The 19,801-nt window shown below is 40.6% G+C and overlaps 2 protein-coding genes across 2 annotated transcripts in view; both read left to right on the forward strand.

Moving 5' to 3' along the window:
* The window catches only part of Plekhh2 (pleckstrin homology, MyTH4 and FERM domain containing H2), a 142,506-nt gene extending 132,998 nt beyond the window's left edge, over positions 1-9,508 (forward strand). The window contains exons 28-30 of the mRNA XM_029564836.1: positions 2,463-2,549; positions 6,222-6,356; positions 7,858-9,508. Coding sequence (XP_029420696.1) covers positions 2,463-2,549; positions 6,222-6,356; positions 7,858-8,043 — 408 coding nt within the window. The 3' untranslated portion in view covers positions 8,044-9,508. The remainder of the gene's footprint in view (positions 1-2,462; positions 2,550-6,221; positions 6,357-7,857) is intronic.
* A 6,766-nt stretch (positions 9,509-16,274) lies between these two features.
* Dync2li1 (dynein cytoplasmic 2 light intermediate chain 1) overlaps positions 16,275-19,801 on the forward strand; it is a gene marked incomplete at its 3' end in the record, with an annotated part of 43,896 nt that continues 40,369 nt past the window's right edge. Inside the window, 1 exon segment of the mRNA XM_008835876.2 lies at positions 16,275-16,400. Within this exon segment, the coding sequence (XP_008834098.1) occupies positions 16,393-16,400 (8 nt within the window).

The following is a 19,801-nucleotide window of genomic DNA, read 5'->3' on the forward strand; positions in this document are numbered from 1 at the left end:
AAATAGTTTTGGAATATGGATTATTTTGCAATGAATTTTAATTCCAACTTCAGCATTGGAAGTGCTGTTAAATACCCTCCTATCCTCTGGTAATTTGTTCTGTGTTATCATTAGCTAATGATGCTATGTTTGATATTACAGGACCAGCATTTGTCTGTCTTTATAACAGAAAGGCACTTCCCTTTTTGCTTTATTGTCCCCGTGTTGGTATTTTTGGAAAAATACATGGGACATAAAATTTGCCATTATACTGGAGTCATTTGTTTGCCTTTTTGAGATAGGGTCTATGTGTAGCCCCAACTGGCCTGGAACTGGCTATGTAGACCAGGTTGGCCTCCATTTCACAGATCCATCTGCCTCTGCCTTGGAGTGCTAGGATTAAAGGTGTCTGCCACCACACCCGGCCATTACATTGTTTTTAGGGCAGCATTTCTCTGGTCTTAAGTGCATTCATTCACATTGCAATACAACTGTTCATCTCCAGAACTTTTTTTAATCTTGCCAACCTGAAACTCTAGAGCTATTAAATACCACTCCACCCCCTCCATTTCCCTGGAGATCACTCTTTTGTTTCTTTGAACCTGTCTACCCTAAGAACCACATATATGAAGACTCACATTTTTGCTTCCTTTACTTAGGTTATTCAAGATTCATGTATGATGCAGCAAGCGTCAAATTTTTCTTCCTTCTTAAGACTGAATAATATTCGATCACAAACCCACACCCATGTACCACACTTTGTTTATTCATTCATCTGTCAATCAAGTGGTGTTTGTTTTGTTTCCTCTTCTTTCCTGTTTTTTTGAGACAGAGTCTCACTATGCAGTTCAGACTGGCCTGGAACTCACAATCCTTCTATAAAATCTACCTTCAGCCTTTTGTTTGTGGTGCCAGGGATTGAACCCAGGGCCTCTTGCAAGCTAGGTAAGCATTCCACCATGGAACCACATCCCCAGCCCAAATGATACCCTTTTAATACTGCCTGTTGTTTGAAAACCAGCCCTCAGGAACTACAGTAGTAACCCTATACTTCAGATTTATTATGCACAAATATGGTGCAGGATGCATCCCAGTCCTTATCTATAGTCTTGACATTTTTTTGTAATATATATAAACCTCTTAAGAGAAGCAAGTATATTTTTGTTAGAATTTCAGTTGTTAGCAGAAGAAAACAATCACTATAAAAATGCTCAAAAACATTTCTGCTTTTCTATTGGGTTTAGTGGCAGGATTCCTTTTGTTAATAAAATTGTTTTGATTATAAAAATCAGCAGGAATTTCAGTACTTCTCATTCCTGTTACATAATTTTATGTTTTCTTTTTATTCTGTATTTATTAGACATTAAATATCAGATTTAGGGGCTGGAGAGATAGCTGAGTGGTTAAGAGCAAATAGCTGTTCTTGCAGAGGACTTGGGTTCGGTTCCAGCACCCACATGGCAGCTAACAGCCATCCATAACTCCAGTTCTGGGGGATTCGACACCTCTTCTGACCTCTGTGGACACTGCACAACATTGCAATACACTATACACATTAAAATGCACCCTCATCATGCTGCTTTACACTCCCAAGTGTGACACACCTTAGAATGCATGTTGGAAGATTTTGTTTCTTTAGGATTTTGGTCATCACAGAAACCCTAAAAGTTTTATCAACTATTAAGCTCATGAAATAAAAATCAGATGTAAAACTTAGGGGCTGGGGAGATGGCTCAGCAGTTAGAGCACTGACTGCCCTTGCAGAAAACCTGGTTTCAGTTACAGCACCCACGTGGTAGCTAACAGCTATTTGTAACTCCAGTTCCAGGGGACCTGACACCCTCTTCAGGGCTCCGTGGGCATTGCACATATGTGTGCACTCACATACATGCAGATAAAACAGTCATACACATAAAAGTAAATTTTAAAAAATTTTAAGGATATAAAACTTAGAGTTCCTACATGAAAGATGAGGAAATTGAACCTCGGGGGGATTAAATAGCTTGTTCAGATGCACTCATTACTAAATAGAGACTTAAGTCTACAAGTCAGGTCTCCTAACAGCAAAGCCTCTGTTCTTTCAAGCATTCCACACTGCCACCTCTCCAAAAAAGGTTTTTATTTATTTCTTTAAAATATTTTTTATTTATATTTTATGTGTATGAGTGTTTTGCCTGCATGAATTAAGTGCACCATGTGTGTGCAATGCCCATGGAGGCCAGAATAGAGCATTTAATTCCTATTAAATGGAATTATGGACAACTGTTAGCCACCATGTGGGTTCTGGGAACTGAATCTGGGTCCCCTGCAAGAGCAGCCAGTGCTCTTAACTGCCGAGCCATTTCTCCAGCTCCTCCAAGAGAGATTTTTTAATGTGCTTTTGTTGGTGTGGTGTAATGGGAAATGGTACTTGCATTTGGACTGAAAAATAGTGAGGTAATTTTCTTGGCACTGAAATACGGTATCTTTTCACTTCTTTGTAGCCTGTTTCCTCATCATCACTTGGCAACACTTTCATGTGGCTGGCTATCCATGAAAATGGATTAAGCATCTTAGAGTACACCTCCATGGTAAGATTAAACTCGTGTTTTTAATTGAGTCCTCTATTTCCATTGCTCAGTATAAAATAATAAGGTAGTGATACTATGTTCTGATTTTTCTCAAAGCTCAGAAAACATTCTTCCTAATACTGTCTAACAATGTTGTTCTATAAATACAACTATGATTACAATCTAATATTTCCAAAACATAGTAAGACCGATTGTTGGGTTTGAGAATATTAAGATCTTGGGATTAAGTTGCAATCATGGTTCTGTGATTGAAATAAAAATTGTTTTAAGGAATGAGACAGGTTTTTTTACATTTATTAATTTATTTTTTGGTGTGTGTGTGTGTATGTGTGTGTGTGTGTGTGTGTGCACCACAGCACTTGAATGGATGTCAGAGGACAATTTTTGAGAATTGGTTCTCTTCTTCCACTGTGTGGGTCCCAGGGATCAAATTCAAGTTGTTAAGCTTGACTGTAAGAGCCTTTACCCACTGAGCCAGCTCACCAGCTCCCAGTTTTTTTTTTCTGTATAGAAATACAAATATTTAAGATATTAAAAAAGTAGAAACTTTACTTTTTAGATTAAATTCTGTTCCACATAAGCTTCTACAGCATAATTTATATAGTTTTCCATAATGTCACAAGTTCGCATATATTAAACTTACTCATATACTAAAACTTAGAGTGCATAATTAAAAACGAACTCAAGCTGGGCATGGTGGCTCATGCTGGTAGTCCCAGCATTCAGGAGACTAAGACAGGAAGATTGCAAGTTCAAAGCCAGTCTGGACCACACAACAAGACCTGGTCTCAAAATAAGAAAAAAAAAAAACCAGAAAAAAATGATGTCAAACCATTCTTTTTATGTGTTCATTAACTTATATGAAGTTTCTGAAAAATATAGAATGCCTCATAAATTTGCATGAGGTTACCATTTTCTTTCTTTTTAAAATATTTTAGTTATTTTTATTTTATTTATAGATGTGCTTTGCCTGGGTGTATCTATGTGCACCACTTGTGTGCAGTGCCCACAGAAGAGGGCTTTAGATACCCTGGAAATGAAGTTACAGACAGTTATTAGCCTCCATGTGAGTGCTGGGAACCAAATCCAGGTACTCTGGAAGAGCAGCATGTGCTGTCATTAGCTGAGCTATCTCTCCAACCCCTGAAGTTACCATTTTCTATCATATTTCACATACTGGGCTATATGGCCATTTTGTTTTTACACTGAGAATTAGATTTAGGTCCTCACACATTAGGCAAGTGTTCTACCACTGAGCTACACCTCATCCCTAATTTTTAATTATTTTTTTAAATTTGATGGGTAGTAATTGCTAACTTTAGAGATATAGTAGACTCTCCTTACCTGTCCAAATAGAAATCACTGAAAAATTTTTGGATACCAAACTATCTTTCAGTGTTTTAGTTGCTGTTTCCCTTTATAATTACTTAAACATTTTTGAAAGACTTCATTTTCTGAATATTTTTAGTTCTTGAGCAAATAACTTAAAGATATTATGAAGCCAGCAACCTAAAATCATCAAACAACTGTGCATCAATACTGAATTGCTTAGTTAACTCATTCCCGGATCCCTGAAGGACATGTGCAGGGCAGGATGTAGACTGTAGTGGGCTGTAGCTCCTAAGGCATTTGCTGCTGAGCAGCCTGATCTTTGCTGTGCAGGGTCCTTTTAGGATTTTGCTTTAAAAATACTTTTCAGGGACTGGAGAGATGGCTCAGCAGTTAAGAACATTGGCTGCTCTTGCACAAGACCTGGGTTCAGTTCCCAGCATCCACATGGCAGCTAACATCTGTCCATACCTCCAGTTTCAGGGGATCTGAAGTCCTCTTCTGACCTCAGTGGGCATCGCACAACCCAGGTGCACTTACATACATGTAGGCAATACACACATACACATAAAATAAAAATAATACTGACTGCTCTTGCAGAGGACCCAGTTTCAAGTCCCAGCACCCACATGACTGCTACAAACTATCCTTAACTCCAGTTCCAGGGGAATCCAATGCCCTCTTCTGACCTCCGTGGCATTGAACAACACGGGTGCACTCACATACATGCAGGCAATACACTCGTACACATAAAAATAAAAATAATAAATAAAATATTAAAAAAATAAAATACATTTCAAAAATTGTTTTAGAAATAGATTTTCTGTTTCACAGATAACAAAAAGATGTCTTTACATATATATGCTATAAAACAAAAAGAAAAATTTTTATAGGACTGAGGGTATAGCTCAGTGGCAGAGAATGTGTTAAGCATGAGTTCTGGGGAAGGGAGGGAGGGAGGCAGTAAGAGAGGGAGGGGGGAGAGAGAGAGGGAGAGGAAAGAAGGAAGGGCAAGAGGGAGGAGAGAGAGGGAAGGAAAAAGGAAGGAAGGGAGGGAGGAAAGAAGGGAGGGAAGAGAGAAAGGAAAGAAGGAAGGGAGGGAGAAGGGGGAAGGAAGGGAGGGAGGAAGGAAGGAAGGAAGGAAGGAAGGAAGGAAGGAAGGAAGGAGAGAAGGGAGGGATCAAGAACAGAGGAAGGGAGAAAAAGAAAAAGGAAAATTATGAACATGTCCATTGAAAAATTTTTGGATACCAAACTATCTTTCAAACAACACAGAGAATAAAAAAATAGAAGGATTTGGTAAATAATAATTAAGTGAAAATAATTTAAAACTGTTTTTCTACTTTTCAGTGATCAGGTGCAGAAATTTTAAAGAATGATTATATCCATGGTCAGCAAAATTTATAGTACTTAGAGTATAAATGGGTATAGCCTCTGTGGTGGAAAACTAGGGGAAATTCCCCAAAATTGTCTTCACTTCTAGAACAGTTCTTGTTGTCCAGCTTTATAACCAAAGAAATAATTAGGCATGTGCATTATAAAGTATACAAACACTACTTAAGATGTAATAAAAATGATTTAGATATTCTGCAATGAGAAAGCTGTTAAATAAAGGATTGTCTAAAAAGTCTTTTAAAATTATGTTCCACACATGTATTTGCTGTCACAAGAAGATACTCAGAGTGTATCAAAATTTTTAAAGATGTATTTATTTTTATGTGTATGAGTGTTTTGTCTACATGTATGTGTACCATGTGCATGCAGTGCCTGAGGAGGCCAGAGGAGGGTGTTGGAACCCCGGAACTGTAGTTACAGATGGTTATGAGCCTCCATATAGGTTCTGAGAACCAAACCTGGGTCCTCTGCAAGAGCAGCAAGTTTTCTTAACCACTGAGCCATCTCTTCAGACCCCAGAGTATGTTAAATTTTAAAAGCAAAATACTAAGCAGTATGTAGTATTCTGTTTTTATATATCAAAATCTACCTACCAGGCTGAACCATATGACTCACCAATATAGCATCTGACCATTTCGGTCATAAAAATAATCACTTTTATATGGCTCAACCTAATATATATAGAGATCTAAAAGAACATATAAAATATATTAGCAATGATGCTGGACTATAGCTGTTTATTTTCTTATAGCTTCTAGTTTATCTGCAATGATTTTTTCAAGGTGAACACATATATTTAATTGTAAAGATAGATCACTTCTATCTACATTAGTTCACAACAGGTTTGATTTTAGGAAGTATTTTTGCATTTTGCCTAATTTTTCATCAGAATTTTCTCATCTTTGAGTGTAAATAGCACATAACAATTTCTTTTCTCTTTCTTTGAAGAGGTTGATAATCAGCTATGTATACAAAAGTCTGATGACCTTTGGAGGCTATCAAGATGATTTTATGGTGGTCATTAATACACATTCAAAAGACAAACCAACAGAGAAATTACTTTTTGCCATGGCAAAACCCAAGGTGAGTGGAGCCCTTTCTGGCAAATTTTCAACTAGTTTTTTCATGGGAGACATTTCTTGCATAAAGACTGTTCCAAATGGGGAGATAGATGTTACTTAACCATGAGTTCAAATTTTGGCTTACTTTACCAAAGGTATTTTTTTTTCTGAAATGATATTATACTACCTGTTTAAGTTTTTTTTTTTTAACCTTAAGAATTAAATGAAGTTTATTAAGCCCTTAGCCAATGCCTGGTATAGAAAGGCTCAAAAGCAATTGTCACTCTCCAGCTTTCAGGAGGATGAGGCAGAAGGAGTAGAGTGGGGCAGCCTGGATTACTGAGAGATTTTGTCTTCAAAGCATATGGGTAGAGTCAATTATGGTATAGAACTTTGCACGATCTTTCTTACTTGGTGTTATTTGCTTTACGCAACTCATTGAAGAACAGAGTTTTATAATTAAAACATACTTGTTCCTTTACTGTATTTAATAAGCAAATTGTATAGTTTTAATGTCTCTATAAGTAAGTAACTTTTTTTTTTTTTTGGTCTTTTTGAAGTAGGGTCTCCCTTGTAAGCCCCAGCTGTCCTGGAACTCACTATGTAGACTAGGATGGTCTTGAACTCACAGAGATCCACCTGCCTCTGCCTCCCAAGTGCTGGGATTTACCACACCCAGCAAGTAAGTAACTTTTAAAAAGACTACATTCTAACAGGAAAGTCTGGAGTGAGGTTGAAGCTCCATAGTACAGTCCTTGTCTGGAATGAGTCGGGCTCTGGCATGGCTCAAGCCCCGATACTAGAACAAAATTCTAATTTTAGTAAAAAGGATAAAAAATTACCTTTCCTAAAATTTTTAATGTGATGTGTGTGTCTGTGTGCATGCTACAGCACAGATGTGGAGGTCAAAGAACAATTTTCAGGAGTTGGTTTTTTCCTTCCACGGGCATCCACCTTAGGATGTTAGGCCTGGTGGCAAGCACATTACCTGTTGAGCCATCTTGCCAGCCCTGCTTTTATTTGTTGGTTTTAAAAGCAGTTATTTTTCAGGCTGGGGAGATGGCTCAGCGGTTAAGAGCCCTGACTGCTCTTGCAGAGGACCTGGGTTCAGTGCCCAGAACCCAAACGGGCAGCTGTCAGCTGTCTATAACTCCAACTCCAGGGGATCCGACATTCTCTTCTGGCCCTCGTGGGCATTGCACAACACGTGTGTACTTACATACATGCAGGCAAAACATTCATAGACATAAAAAATTGTTATTTTTCAGCTGGGTGTGGTGGTCCACATCTTTAATTCCAGTACTCAGGAAGCAGAGGCAGGCCAATCTCTGTGAGATCAAGGTCCACTTCCTAAAGTTACAGGTGAGCTAGGGCTATGGAGAGACCCTGTATGTGTGTGTGTTTTGGGGGGCATTGGCTGGGCACATGCAGCTGAATCACCCCTTACTAGGGTCAGCTCCTTACTCTCTTGGAACTAGAGGGAACTCCTCAGGAGCATGACAATTCAGTTTTTCTCCTTTTAGATTCTTGAAATCACTCTTCTGATTGCCAGTTACATCAATAACGTCTATCAACAGAAGACAGCGTTTCACCACCTCTCTGCCCCAGCACTGCTGTCAGCCAGGACCCAGGGATCCGAGGCCAGGGTGATGGGAAGCCAGCCCCTCCTGTCAAGCAGCAGACCTACCAAAGGCCCCACCTTACTCTGAAGTTTCCAGACTTTGAACATTCCACTCTTTGTCCTCCACACCAGTGACTGCATTCTCTGCAAACCAGTGTGTTTGTACCCTGCCAGTATGACATTACACACCGCACACAACCGGCACTCCAGACTTTAGCAATAATGGAGTTACTCTCTTATCTGACTCTTAAACATTCAAATAACAATAAAACATAAAAAAATACCAAACATGCTCATTTTGTCTTAGATAAAATAGGTTAGAATTTGGCATCTTTTTTGCATCTCCTTTCTCCCTTCATGATCATTAGACATCATGCAACAATACTCCTCATTCTTTTAAATATTCTGGCAATCTATGGAAAGGGAGATTCCAAACCCTTATTTGGTAAACCAGCTGATTATTTGGAAAAGATCACTGCCAAAAATAAAAGTGTAAGTATTGTAATTAAATGTACCTTTAGCTAATAAAATGGTATGTGAAAAGGAGTAGGGTACAGTGTGAGACTGGGGGACATATGCAGGGGGCACATCCTTAGAGCAAGTGCAATACATTTTCCGAGTCTATGAAAACAGGAGAGAACCTCCTCTGCAGTGATAGAAAGTCTACACCCTGACGTCTTACAGATCACTGGAGTGTAGAGTTTTAAATGAGGTTGCAATTCGTGGCATTCCTAGCTGTCAGCATAACATAAATTCACCGGAATATTGCCCCACATTTCACTACATTTAAGGCTAAGTCAATTTGACCTTGCTTTGTTAAAAATAATAGTGTCTTTGGAAACAAAGATGATCCTTAAAGCTGTCCCTCATACAATGTCTTTTTCTAATTACAGTTTAAATTTTAAAAAACTATTTTAATAAAAAATATTTATGCCAAATGAAGTAAATTTTTAGTTGAAAAAATCTTGTATTGCTTTTACTAGGTTGCTATGTTAGTTTTCTTGTTACTGTGGCAAAATACTTGACAGAAACAATGTAAGGGAGACAGGATCTATTTTGCTGTTTCTGAGGGCTCAGTCCATGGTTGCCTGCCCCTGGGCACTTGGGCAGAACATCACGGTGGCGCACGATGCAAGACATTTCTTCATCTCATGGTAGACAGGAAACAGAGAGAAAGGAGGGACACAAAACTTCAACAGCAGGTCTCCAGTTGACTCCTCCAGATAGGCCCCAACTCCCCCAAATTTCCATCATCTCTCAAAGTAGCACTACCTATCTGGGAACCAAGTAGTCAACACATGAGCCTATAGAGACCATTTCATATTAAAATCATAACAGTTACATAAGTGGTCAGTGCCTCCTAGTATGTGTCAAAACAATGTAATTAGTATTCATGATAAAAATGAAACTGTGATAAGACATGAAAATTATATTATAAAAATGTTTAACTGTAATAGTAATAATCATAAGTCAACCTAATTTTATTTATGTGTAGAATATGTGTATTTATTTTTGGACATATATTTATCACTTTGTGTGCCATAGTTTTTAAACCAATTTGAGAAAAACTGCCAAATTAATTTATTGGCAAGCCTTTGTATTTTTTGCTTCGTTGCTTTCTGCCTGTGGCAATGTACTGTTCTCACAGTAAGCCTTTTATAAAGGTCCCACCCTTAGAAGGAGCAAAGTCAAGAAGTATTTTGCTCAAGTAATATTTCACTTACTTTTTAAAGACAAAAATATTTTTAAACCCCAGAGAAATGGATGTCATTGACTATTGACCCTTCAGTCTTTTGAACTACAATTACTCACTGAGCAAACAAATTCATTTTTTAGAATAAATTAATTATTAATTTGGGATAGCTTTCAGGAGTGTTTTGGGCTGGGATAAAGTCATTTCTGAGTTTCAGAAAACCACTTAGTTGGTGAGCCAGAGGTTTGGCAGAGCTCTTACTTATGTGTGAGAACTTTATTCTCAAATAATAGTTCATTCTCTGACTGGTAAACAGTCCATCTTCCCAAATCTTCAGGTTGAAAAGTAAGTAGTGAAGGTTTAATTTAAACTACAGTACCTTAGCCTTGGCACTTATTTTTGATAGAGCAGAGATAAAATATTTTGATAGAAAGAAGTCAATTTTCTGTAACTGGTGATGTGAAAATTTTATTTTCTGGAAAATTACTTATATAGCCATTAAAAAAAATTCCAAGTATGTTATTATGACTGGTTACAAGAGAATAATGTTTCATGTTTAATTGTAATACTGTCTCTTATCCTTTTCTTCCCTTTCAATCATAATAAATGATTTACAAGACCCACTTTGAACATTATCTTTTGAATAATCTTTGAGATGCCTAATGTTTTCATTGTCAAAGCTGAGGTGTGCCATAGTGAAGGTGGTAGTTACCTCCTCCTCATGCATTCATGCTGTGTCTTCAGTGTGCTTTTGTTTTATTCACAGGAAGGGAAGTTGTTTAGACAAATTGTAATTTTAATATGTGTGCATAATGATTGATACCTATATACTATGTAAATGGATAAATAGAAATTTGGCTTTTCCATGATTTTCATGATTTTTTCCATGATTTTTTCTATGATTTCATAATAAACTCTTTAAAGATACTTACTTCATTTAAGTGAGTTTAATGGATTATGATATAAAAATTCATTTTAAATGTTGTAGAGTGTGTGTGTGTCTGTGTGTCTGTGTATGTGTGTGTGTGTGTGTTCTTAAAGTCAAATACTGCTGTTGCCTGGAAATTAATTTAACTCAATTTACAAGAGAAGTTAACCATAACTTAAAAAGAGACTTTGTCCAAAAATGTATTTCTTAGCTGATTTTTTGGAAATGTTTTCCATGGGGAAAAATATATGGTGACCAGGTTCCTAGAACGATTCACTTCTAACTCCTAATTGATGTATAACCCTGAAGAACTAACCACCATGATTATTGTTCCAGTAAAGGCCTTCTGTGTTCCTGGTATGCCAGTTTCTCCTATGCGCTGCCTCCTGGGTGCCATGGAAAATAGCCCTTATCCCAGCTGACTGACCCCGGGTCGATCTGTGTGGGGACATGGCTCCTGTGGGAACAGGGAGGACACTGAGCACAGGATGGGTAAATGGGGAGACTTGTCTGCCACTGGTTGGTGCAGAAGGTCACATTTCCTCGCATTTACCTCAATTCTGTTTTCCCTAAAAGATGAAATGAATTTTACAACTATAAGGGGAAATTTTTCCCCTTTAAACTTCAAACTAAGGTATGTCTATACATAGATATGCAGGGTGACATGAAATTTGTGCATTTTTCATTGGTACTGTATTAGTTACTTTTCTGTTGCTGTGATAAAACAACATGACCAAGGCAATTTATAGAAGGAAGAGTTTATTTGGCTTACAGTTTCAGAGGGGTAAGAGTCCATAATGGAAGGGGAGGCATGGCGGCAGAGATAGAGCAGAAAGCCGAGTGAGCAATCACATCTTCAAGCGGGCACAGGAAGCAGAAAGGGACTGGAAATCTGGCAAGGCTTAAGAACTCTCAAAGCTTCCTCCAATGGCATGCTTCCTGTAGCAAGGCTGTATCTTCTAAAACCTCCCAAAACACCACCAATGGGGAACAAAATGTCCAACTACTTGGAGCCCATGGGGGACACTCTCATTTGAAGCACCATAAGTACCAAGATGCAGGCAGCTCTACGCCATTTCAGTGAGAGAATCCATCCAAACCAAGAGCTGATGGCCTGGCACAGGAGGTTGGCTGAGGAGAGGAGATGCCATTGCTCTAAACCGTGACATATTTGCTGAATGTATTCACCTAGAGTGGATATAGTGACAGCAAGCAACAGTGTAACCAACATCAATGAAAGCTTTTATTTATTTTTTCTTTTTTCAGACAGTGTCTTGCTATGTAACTTTGGCTGGCTTGAAACCCCAGATCCTCCTGCATCAGCCTCTGATTGCTGGAATTACAGATGAATGCCACCATGTATTGCGGAAAATCTTCATTGTATACTTTCTAATTGTTTTGCATCCCGGTAATAAGCAAAGAACAAAAACTTCACTAGGGGCCATCTATTGGCAAGTAATTCCAAAAGAAATAAATGTTCACCACAGTCCTTGAATTCAGAGTTCTCCTTCCTGAACCCCGTTAGTATGGTCTTCTAATAAATTGAGTGAGGGGTGCCTGTGTGTCTGAGATCTCTTTTTGAAGATGCTGGATGACTGCAACTTCGTGGCAAGGGAAAGCTAATTCCCTCTCACTATGTGGCTCTAGTGAATCCCCAAGAAGAGTTCTTTGGAATGTTGGAAGAACAGAGGATGTTCTTAATTCAAATTTCTAGAAAACACTATTGTATTAGTTATGGTTCTCTAGAGAAATAGAACTGAAAGAATAAATATATTATGTTAAAAGGGGATATATTAGATTTATTCCCATGATAGGCTAGTCCAACGTCTTCACACGAGCTAAGAACCTAGTATCTGCTCAGTTCACAAGGCTGACGGTTTCAGCAATCCCAATCTGGCTGAAGGCCTGGAGGATTCCTGGAAAGCCACTGGTCTTCAGTCCATTGGAAGGTGGAAGAGGCTGGGTTCTGATGTCAGTGAAGGCTGGCAGGAGCAGCAGCTGCAGGAGCAGTGGCAGAGGCAGCAGTAGGGTAGATGCAATTACCAGCAGAGGCAAAGGAAAGTGGGCAAGAAGCAAAGGCTTTTATCTGGGCCACCACAGGAAGGTGTCACCATCACAGGGGTGGTCTTCTCATTTTGATTAACCGAATTAAGAAAATCCCCCACAGGCATGCCCAGAGTTCAATATAATCTAGACATTCCCTCACTGGTGTGCCCAGAGGCTTCTCTCATGGCTAATATTAGATCTTGTCAAGTTGACAATCAGTATTAATTACAATGATCAAACTAAGGGTTGCCTTTCACGAAAGAAAAGCTTATAGATAGTAACCTTAGGAAGATTGGGGAGGGCTCTTATTAGCTTTTGAATGATGTCAGCTATGAGATTTTCACCACCCCATCAACATTATGTCATACCTCCTACTCTATGGAAAGTTATTTAAGGTAGCCACTGACCTCCTAACTGCCCAGTCCAATGGGTTCTCATGATCCAGTCATATACTGGATGCTCTCTCAAACTCTAAACTTGGTTTTCTTCTGCTGTGCCTCCAACAGCTGGTTAATGGGATCATCCATTGATCTGCTACGCAAGAAAGAAAAGTTGACTTTTCTTGGTTTTCTTAAGATCTAACTCTAGAGTCTAGTAACTATATTAGACAGACTCCTTGAGGTAAATTCTAAAATTTAATTTGAACTTAGAAAACAATGAGAAAACTCATTATCGTTTTCATTACAAGGATGCTAAGAGGCCTCATATAATCAAATGGTCATAAAAACTCAGACACAGAGGAGCCTTGGGGACAACCAAACTATAGATGTGGCAGGACTTTCTTTTCATGTCAGTGTGTCTGCTTTGTGTTCTTTATGCCTAGCAGAACATACAGTAATTTTCTCCAAAGGAGAACGACTTTCTTTTTCAAATCTTAATTTGAAAACTCCCAGGAAAGTACTCTGATTAACCCAATTTATGTTTAGTATTTATGCTGAGCCAACTCACACTTAATCAGCATTGGATGAATGCCTAAATAAATGATGAAAAATCTACATTAGAATAATGTGTAGCCATTAAAGTTTTGTTTATGAGCCATTTATAATTGATATACAGAAATACATATTTAATAATCAAGATACTGGGGTTGGGGATTTAGCTCAGTGGTGGAGTGCTTGCCTAGCAAGCGCAAGGCCCTGTGTTCAGTCCTCAGCTCCGATAAAAAAAAAAAAGACAAAATAATCAAGATACTAACTACAGTATAATCTTACCTCCAAGAAAAAAACAAATGGATGAAGTATATCAGAATATTTAATGCTCATCAATTTTTGGTAAACTTATTTCAACGTAGTCTTTTTCTCTCTCCCTATCTGTCTTTGTTAAGTGCTGTGGATGGAACACAGGACTTTTCTTTTTTTGGTCTTTTGGAGACAGGGTCTCCCTGTAGCCCAGCTGGCCTCGAACTCACAGAAATCTGCTTGCTTCTGCCTCCCGAGTGCTGGGACTAAAGGTGTGTGCCACCATACCTGGCTGGAAGACAGACTTTTCACATGCTAGGCAAGCACTCTACTCCTGAGCCATATCCCCTACTCTCATATTGTTTTCTGTATACAATTTTTTTCCTTCAAGAAGCTTGTGTAACATTAAAAACAAAGGGGAGATAGAAAATCTCTGTCACTTTCCTGGCTGTAAATAGTCCCCATATGATCTTCTAGGTTCCAAAAACCCTCCTTCACACAGCTGCAAAAAATTTCACTGAAACTCAGAACCAGTCAAGGCATACTTGTACTTTGAATTCCTATGTGACTTCTCATAAATGGTACAGCCAAACCCAGACTACAAGATCCTTCATGCAGCCCAGTCTACCTGCCCGGCTTGCTCTTCCATCTCAACTCCATCAGACACTTTCTGTTCTCCCAAACTGTCACAGCTCCCCGAATGCTTCCTGAGCACGCCTTAACTTTCTGCAGTTTTTCTTATTCCATACAGTAAGCAGCATAAAATGGTTTCATCCTCCACCACTAGCTTTGAAATCCTTGTGTCTCCTTGAAGTAATCAGCAGGGGAAATTGAGTCTTTATTATACAATTAGGGACAGTTTTCATCTTTGTCCAAGTATGAACTCAGGATGAATAAGGGAGAGAAGAGAACTCTCCTACCCAATCCACCTTGAATCACCTGAATCCACCTTGAGTCAATGCTGATGATCAGGACCTAGCTAGATTGCTTTTATCTTCCTATTTGTCAGACTCCCTCCCTCAACTGTCTATCCCAGCTATCATAATAATAATAATAATAATAATAATAATAATAATAAAATAATAATAAACTCATTCTTAAAGACCTAGTGGTGCTGTGCCTGGCAAGCACTACTACTTGGTAAAATTCTCAAAAAAAGATATTAGCTGTCATTGTTAACAATACTTATGAGACTTTCTAAACAGCACACAGGAATTCTAAAACCCCAGAACCCAAGTCATTACAATCCATTACAGTCTTTTCCACAACATAAACCTATAGACTGGCTTGCACCAGACTATAGCTGCCAATTCAATGAGTAAAATGTCAACCTTCCTTGAAACTACCCTAACTGCCTTGAACACCAATCTCATTTTAGCCCTTTCTAAGGTGCAGTCACAGTCTATCTCCAAAATGCACCAAGATGTTGAGGAGATTTTGTTCCCAGAGAATTTATCTGAAGGGAATGCCCATTTCTTTTACCAACCATTTGCTTCATTTCTAGGAATATGATCCTTGTGTTTCTTTATTAAGTCTGCCAAGGAAGCTGAGAGTTTGATTCATAAAGTAGAACACTTGCCTAGCTTGAAGGCAGCCTTAGGTTCCATTCTGTCAATCAGAAATTGAATCTAGGTTCATCTTACTTCAAATTCCGTGCTCTTGGACATGACACCACAGAAATTAAAGCAAAAGGGAGAGGTTTGGAGAGACTCTTCAAATATTCAGAGATCTTGGGCAATAGAACCTGGGTCTATTCCGCTCTCAGAACAGATCACTACCCTTGTCATGAATGTTTTTCCAACTCCTTTAGGCAAGGTCACTTTTGTATCTCTTCCACATAGCTTGGTTACCTTGGGTTATGATTATAGTCAGCTGTGCACATGTTTCAAAGGCTGAGCTCTCACCATTCCTTACTCTGCTTAGCAAAGGGCCTTGTATATAGAAATAATCTAATGCTGGTAATTTTTGTGACGATTCCTGGATAGCTATAAAGATACCACAAAGTTCAAACAAATCTAACCTACCTTCCTTCATAAAGTATATGTAGGAAAGGTACACGCTTCATTGACATTAATCATGTGCTACCACATAAAGCATAATAAAGCCAAAAGCTCAGAAATCTTGAAAACATTTAAGACCGCATGCCTTATTTTCATTTTAACGACTGAAATATGGTTTTCTTCTAGTAAGTTATTAGATAGCAGTTCAACAGATAGTTTCATCTTCTATTCCCAAATCATGACAATTGCAGGAGAAAAAAGATGTGAGCAGAGACCTCCTAACATACACTTGGTGCTCAGGTGAAAAATAATAAACACTTCAAGCCCAGAAGCAGTTGCTTTTGAATCCCAGAACTGTAACGATTGTAACCTCATTCTCCTGCACCCTACAGGATTGATGCTGAAACTGAGCCTTAAACAAGGTCAAAAACTACATTTCCCATAATGCCCCTCTTCACGCAACTGTGGCCACGACGTCGCTGCCATGACAACCAAGGAGCCCGCATTCCCTGGCTCGACAGAGGCTTGAAGCCCGGGGACTCCGGGTAAGGTCCCGCGCGGAGCGCAGGAAGTCGGGGGCCGCCCAGCCATCATGCCCAGGTATTCCTGAACCCTGCCTGCGCGCCGCCCACGACCATCCCCACTGGAAGGCGCACAGGAGGTTGGGGTGGGGGGACCCCACGCTGGACCTGCGGCTGGGAGACTGTTGATCTGGCCTGCTTGTTCCAGGATCTGTATGGCAGGGGCCCTGGTAGGACAGTCCTTGAGGATTCTGTCACAAGCAGGTAGATTTGGAAAGATCAACTCCGTCCATTCGCTGATTCCATAAGTTTCTTAGCTCGATGCTGTTCCGGGCTCAGGGACGGCAAAGCCTCCCAGGGCCCTCGCCTCCTGGTGCAGGGATTCCCCAGGTCAAATGAGGGAAGTGCAGCATCTGCCTAAGGCGGGTCGGGAAGGTCGACTGCCTGTGAACTACCTTCGAACTCTTCTACCAAGTCCGTTTAAATTACCTGTGTCAGATAATAAAGCTATAAAGACGTCCTAAGAAGGGCGGGGGCGCCACCAGAGAGCAGAGTAGATCTTTCTCTCCCTTGTGATCACAGATGGTTGTAGGTGTGAACTGCAGAGAGTTTATGTACTGGATGGGAAAGCATCAGCTTTGCAGCTTTCTCATTGGTTACAGTAGAAAGCTGTGGACGTAGTTCCAGACTTCTGTGGGCATGGCAGATTGAAGCACCTTTCCCTCTGTTGGGTACTTGAGACGCAGTTGATCACATTTTGAAGGAATGATTTGTAAACAAAAAAACAAGTGGGGACCACGATCCTGAAGGCTACCCTATAAAAGAAATGAAATAGTGCAAACAGTGCAGGACTGCTGTTTGCACGTTGTCTTCTTGTTTTGACCCTTTTTAAAAACATGGTTTTGTTTTTTAAAAAGACTTTTTTGTTTATATGTATGTGTATGCCGTGCATGTGTATGCCGCGTGTCTGGGTGTCCTCAGAGGCCAGAAAAAGGGTTAGTCTAGTCCCTGGAGCTAGAGTTACAGGCCCCCGTGTGGGAGCTGGGAACCGAATTCTGGCCCTCTGCAAAGGCAGAAAGCTGGCTCTTAATCGTCCAGCCATCTCTCCAGCCCCATTTTGACCTTTTAAAATTCCTGTTTTGTTTTGTTTGGGGGTGTTGGGGAAGTGCACCAAGGGCCTTTTGCTTGCTAGGCAAGTCCATAGACTAAGCTATATTTCCACCCCTATTTCTGGTTCTTGACTAATCATAACTATAAGCTGTCAGTAATTTTTGTAATTTAATAGTCCAGGCCCTAAAACTAAATGAATAATCACACTGTAATCACCATAGCCCTAAAAGCCGTTACTCTTTTTAAAACAATTTTTTATGTTTATATATGCACCACATGCAAGCAATGCCCACAGTGGCCAAAAGAGGGCGACAGATCCTCTGGAACTGGCGTCACAGATGGTTGTTAACCACTATCTGGGTGCTGGGAACTGAACCTGGGTCCACTGCAAGAGCAAGTACTCTTGACCACTGGTCCACCTCTCTAGCCTCTCTTTTCTATTTTAATTGACAATTTAGAGATGAAGAAACAGACTTGAACCCGAGGACTATCACAAAGGCTTGCATATATTAAGTGCTTGATAAATTTTGCTTAGGGTTGGGGATATGGCTTAGTGGGTAAAATTCTGCTGTTTAAGCATGAGGACCTGAATTCCGATCCTCAGCACTCACATAAAAGCCACATGGCAGGTGTCTGTAACCTCAGGACTTGGGGGAAGGAGGCAGAGATGGGAGGATTTCTGGGGCTCAGCCAGTCTAGCCAGAATGTCAAGTTCCACGTCGGGTGAGAAACTCTGTCTCATAACATAAAGTGGTGAGTGATAAACGAAGGCACCCTAGACAAAGGCCTCCACACACACACATGCCTGGAGAGCACACCATACACATGCGTGCACACGCACATAAATATAATAAAAATTTTGCTTAGTGAAAATGAAAGCTCTAGACTAAGGAATTTGCCTAGGTTTATATAGGGGTCGCTCTGGGCCCCAGGCGTGGGGTGCGCGGGTATCTCGAGGTCCCCGCCACACCTGGCAAGTCGCGGCGCAGATCTGGCTCTGGCCGCACCTCTCTGGGAGCTGCGGCGGGTGTCCCGAGGACTTTTCAGCCGCTTCGGGTCCTGTGTCTCCGCCTCTCCGGTGCTGAAAGTTCCTCTGCTGCTGGAGCGTTGTCCAGCCCGCTCTGGGCCCCAGGCGTGGGGTGCGCGGGTATCTCGAGGTCCCCGCCACACCTGGCAAGTCGCGGCGCAGATCTGGCTCTGGCCGCACCTCTCTGGGAGCTGCGGCGGGTGTCCCGAGGACTTTTCAGCCGCTTCGGGTCCTGTGTCTCCGCCTCTCCGGTGCTGAAAGTTCCTCTGCTGCTGGAGCGTTGTCCAGCCGAATCCAGCCGCGGCGCGTATCTGGCTCTGGCCCCGCCTCTCTGGGAGCTGCAGCGGGTGTCCCGCGGGCTCTTCAGCCGCTTCGGGTCCTGTGTCCGCCTCTCCGGTGCTGAAAGTTCCTCTGCTGCTGGAGCGTTGTCCAGCCGAATCCAGCCCTTAATTCACCGGTGTACTTTCCTCAGGAAGCGAGGGCCCCTGGCCATTGGACCATGCGGAAAGAGTACGAGGATGGCGAAAGCTAGGAATGTCCGGAAGTCGGTAACGGAGGAGTGCGCCCCCCCCCCCAGAGAGGCTAGGTCGCCGGTAGTAAGACACAAGACTCAAGACTTGGCTTAGTCTGTGTTACAGCTTTATTAAGTGTCTCTGCTCTCAGTGATTCAGCAGCTCTGCGACCCAGCTCTCTGTCTATTAAGAGAAAACTAGGATACTTATACCATGGGGGTAGTGGTAAAAGCTTTGGCTGTTAGATGCTTTGTGAGGCATTCTATTTACATATGGAAGTGGGTTTCTGCCAGGCTGCTGTCTGCTAGGAAAAATCACAGGAAGGCATGGTATCTTTCAGAGCCAAAGGCCATGTTTATGTTATAGCACTTGTGGCGGACACTTCAAAAAAGGAGAGTCAGGAAAGATGCCAGGAAGGCACCCTGCTATGAAAGGAGCCCCAGCACATAACCCCGAGCTGCATGAGCTGTCTGGACGTGAAGCGGCTTCTACTTTGCATAACAGAGGTCCCCAACAGGTTTACATATGCAAGAAGCAGCAGGTTCAGGCTGGACCTATCAGGTCTTGTCCAGGAACTGTTCAATATAGTACTGTTTCCACTTACCTTTAAAATATAATCCCATTTTGGTAAAATCATATATGTGTGTAAAGAGAAGGAAAAGATGATTTCCAAAGTGTTTGCAATTTTAGATGACATTTCTCTCTTTATATTTCCATATTTTTAATCATTATTTTTTAAAAAAATTTTTTAATAACTACATGATTAGAAGAAGCATTTCATTACAGCTTTAACATATTCAGTAACACACTCCAGAGCAAGAGTACATCTCG

The sequence above is a fragment of the Nannospalax galili genome, unplaced genomic scaffold, assembly GCF_000622305.1.
Source record: "Nannospalax galili isolate Female #2095 unplaced genomic scaffold, S.galili_v1.0 scaffold257, whole genome shotgun sequence".
Lineage (NCBI taxonomy): Eukaryota > Metazoa > Chordata > Mammalia > Rodentia > Spalacidae > Nannospalax > Nannospalax galili.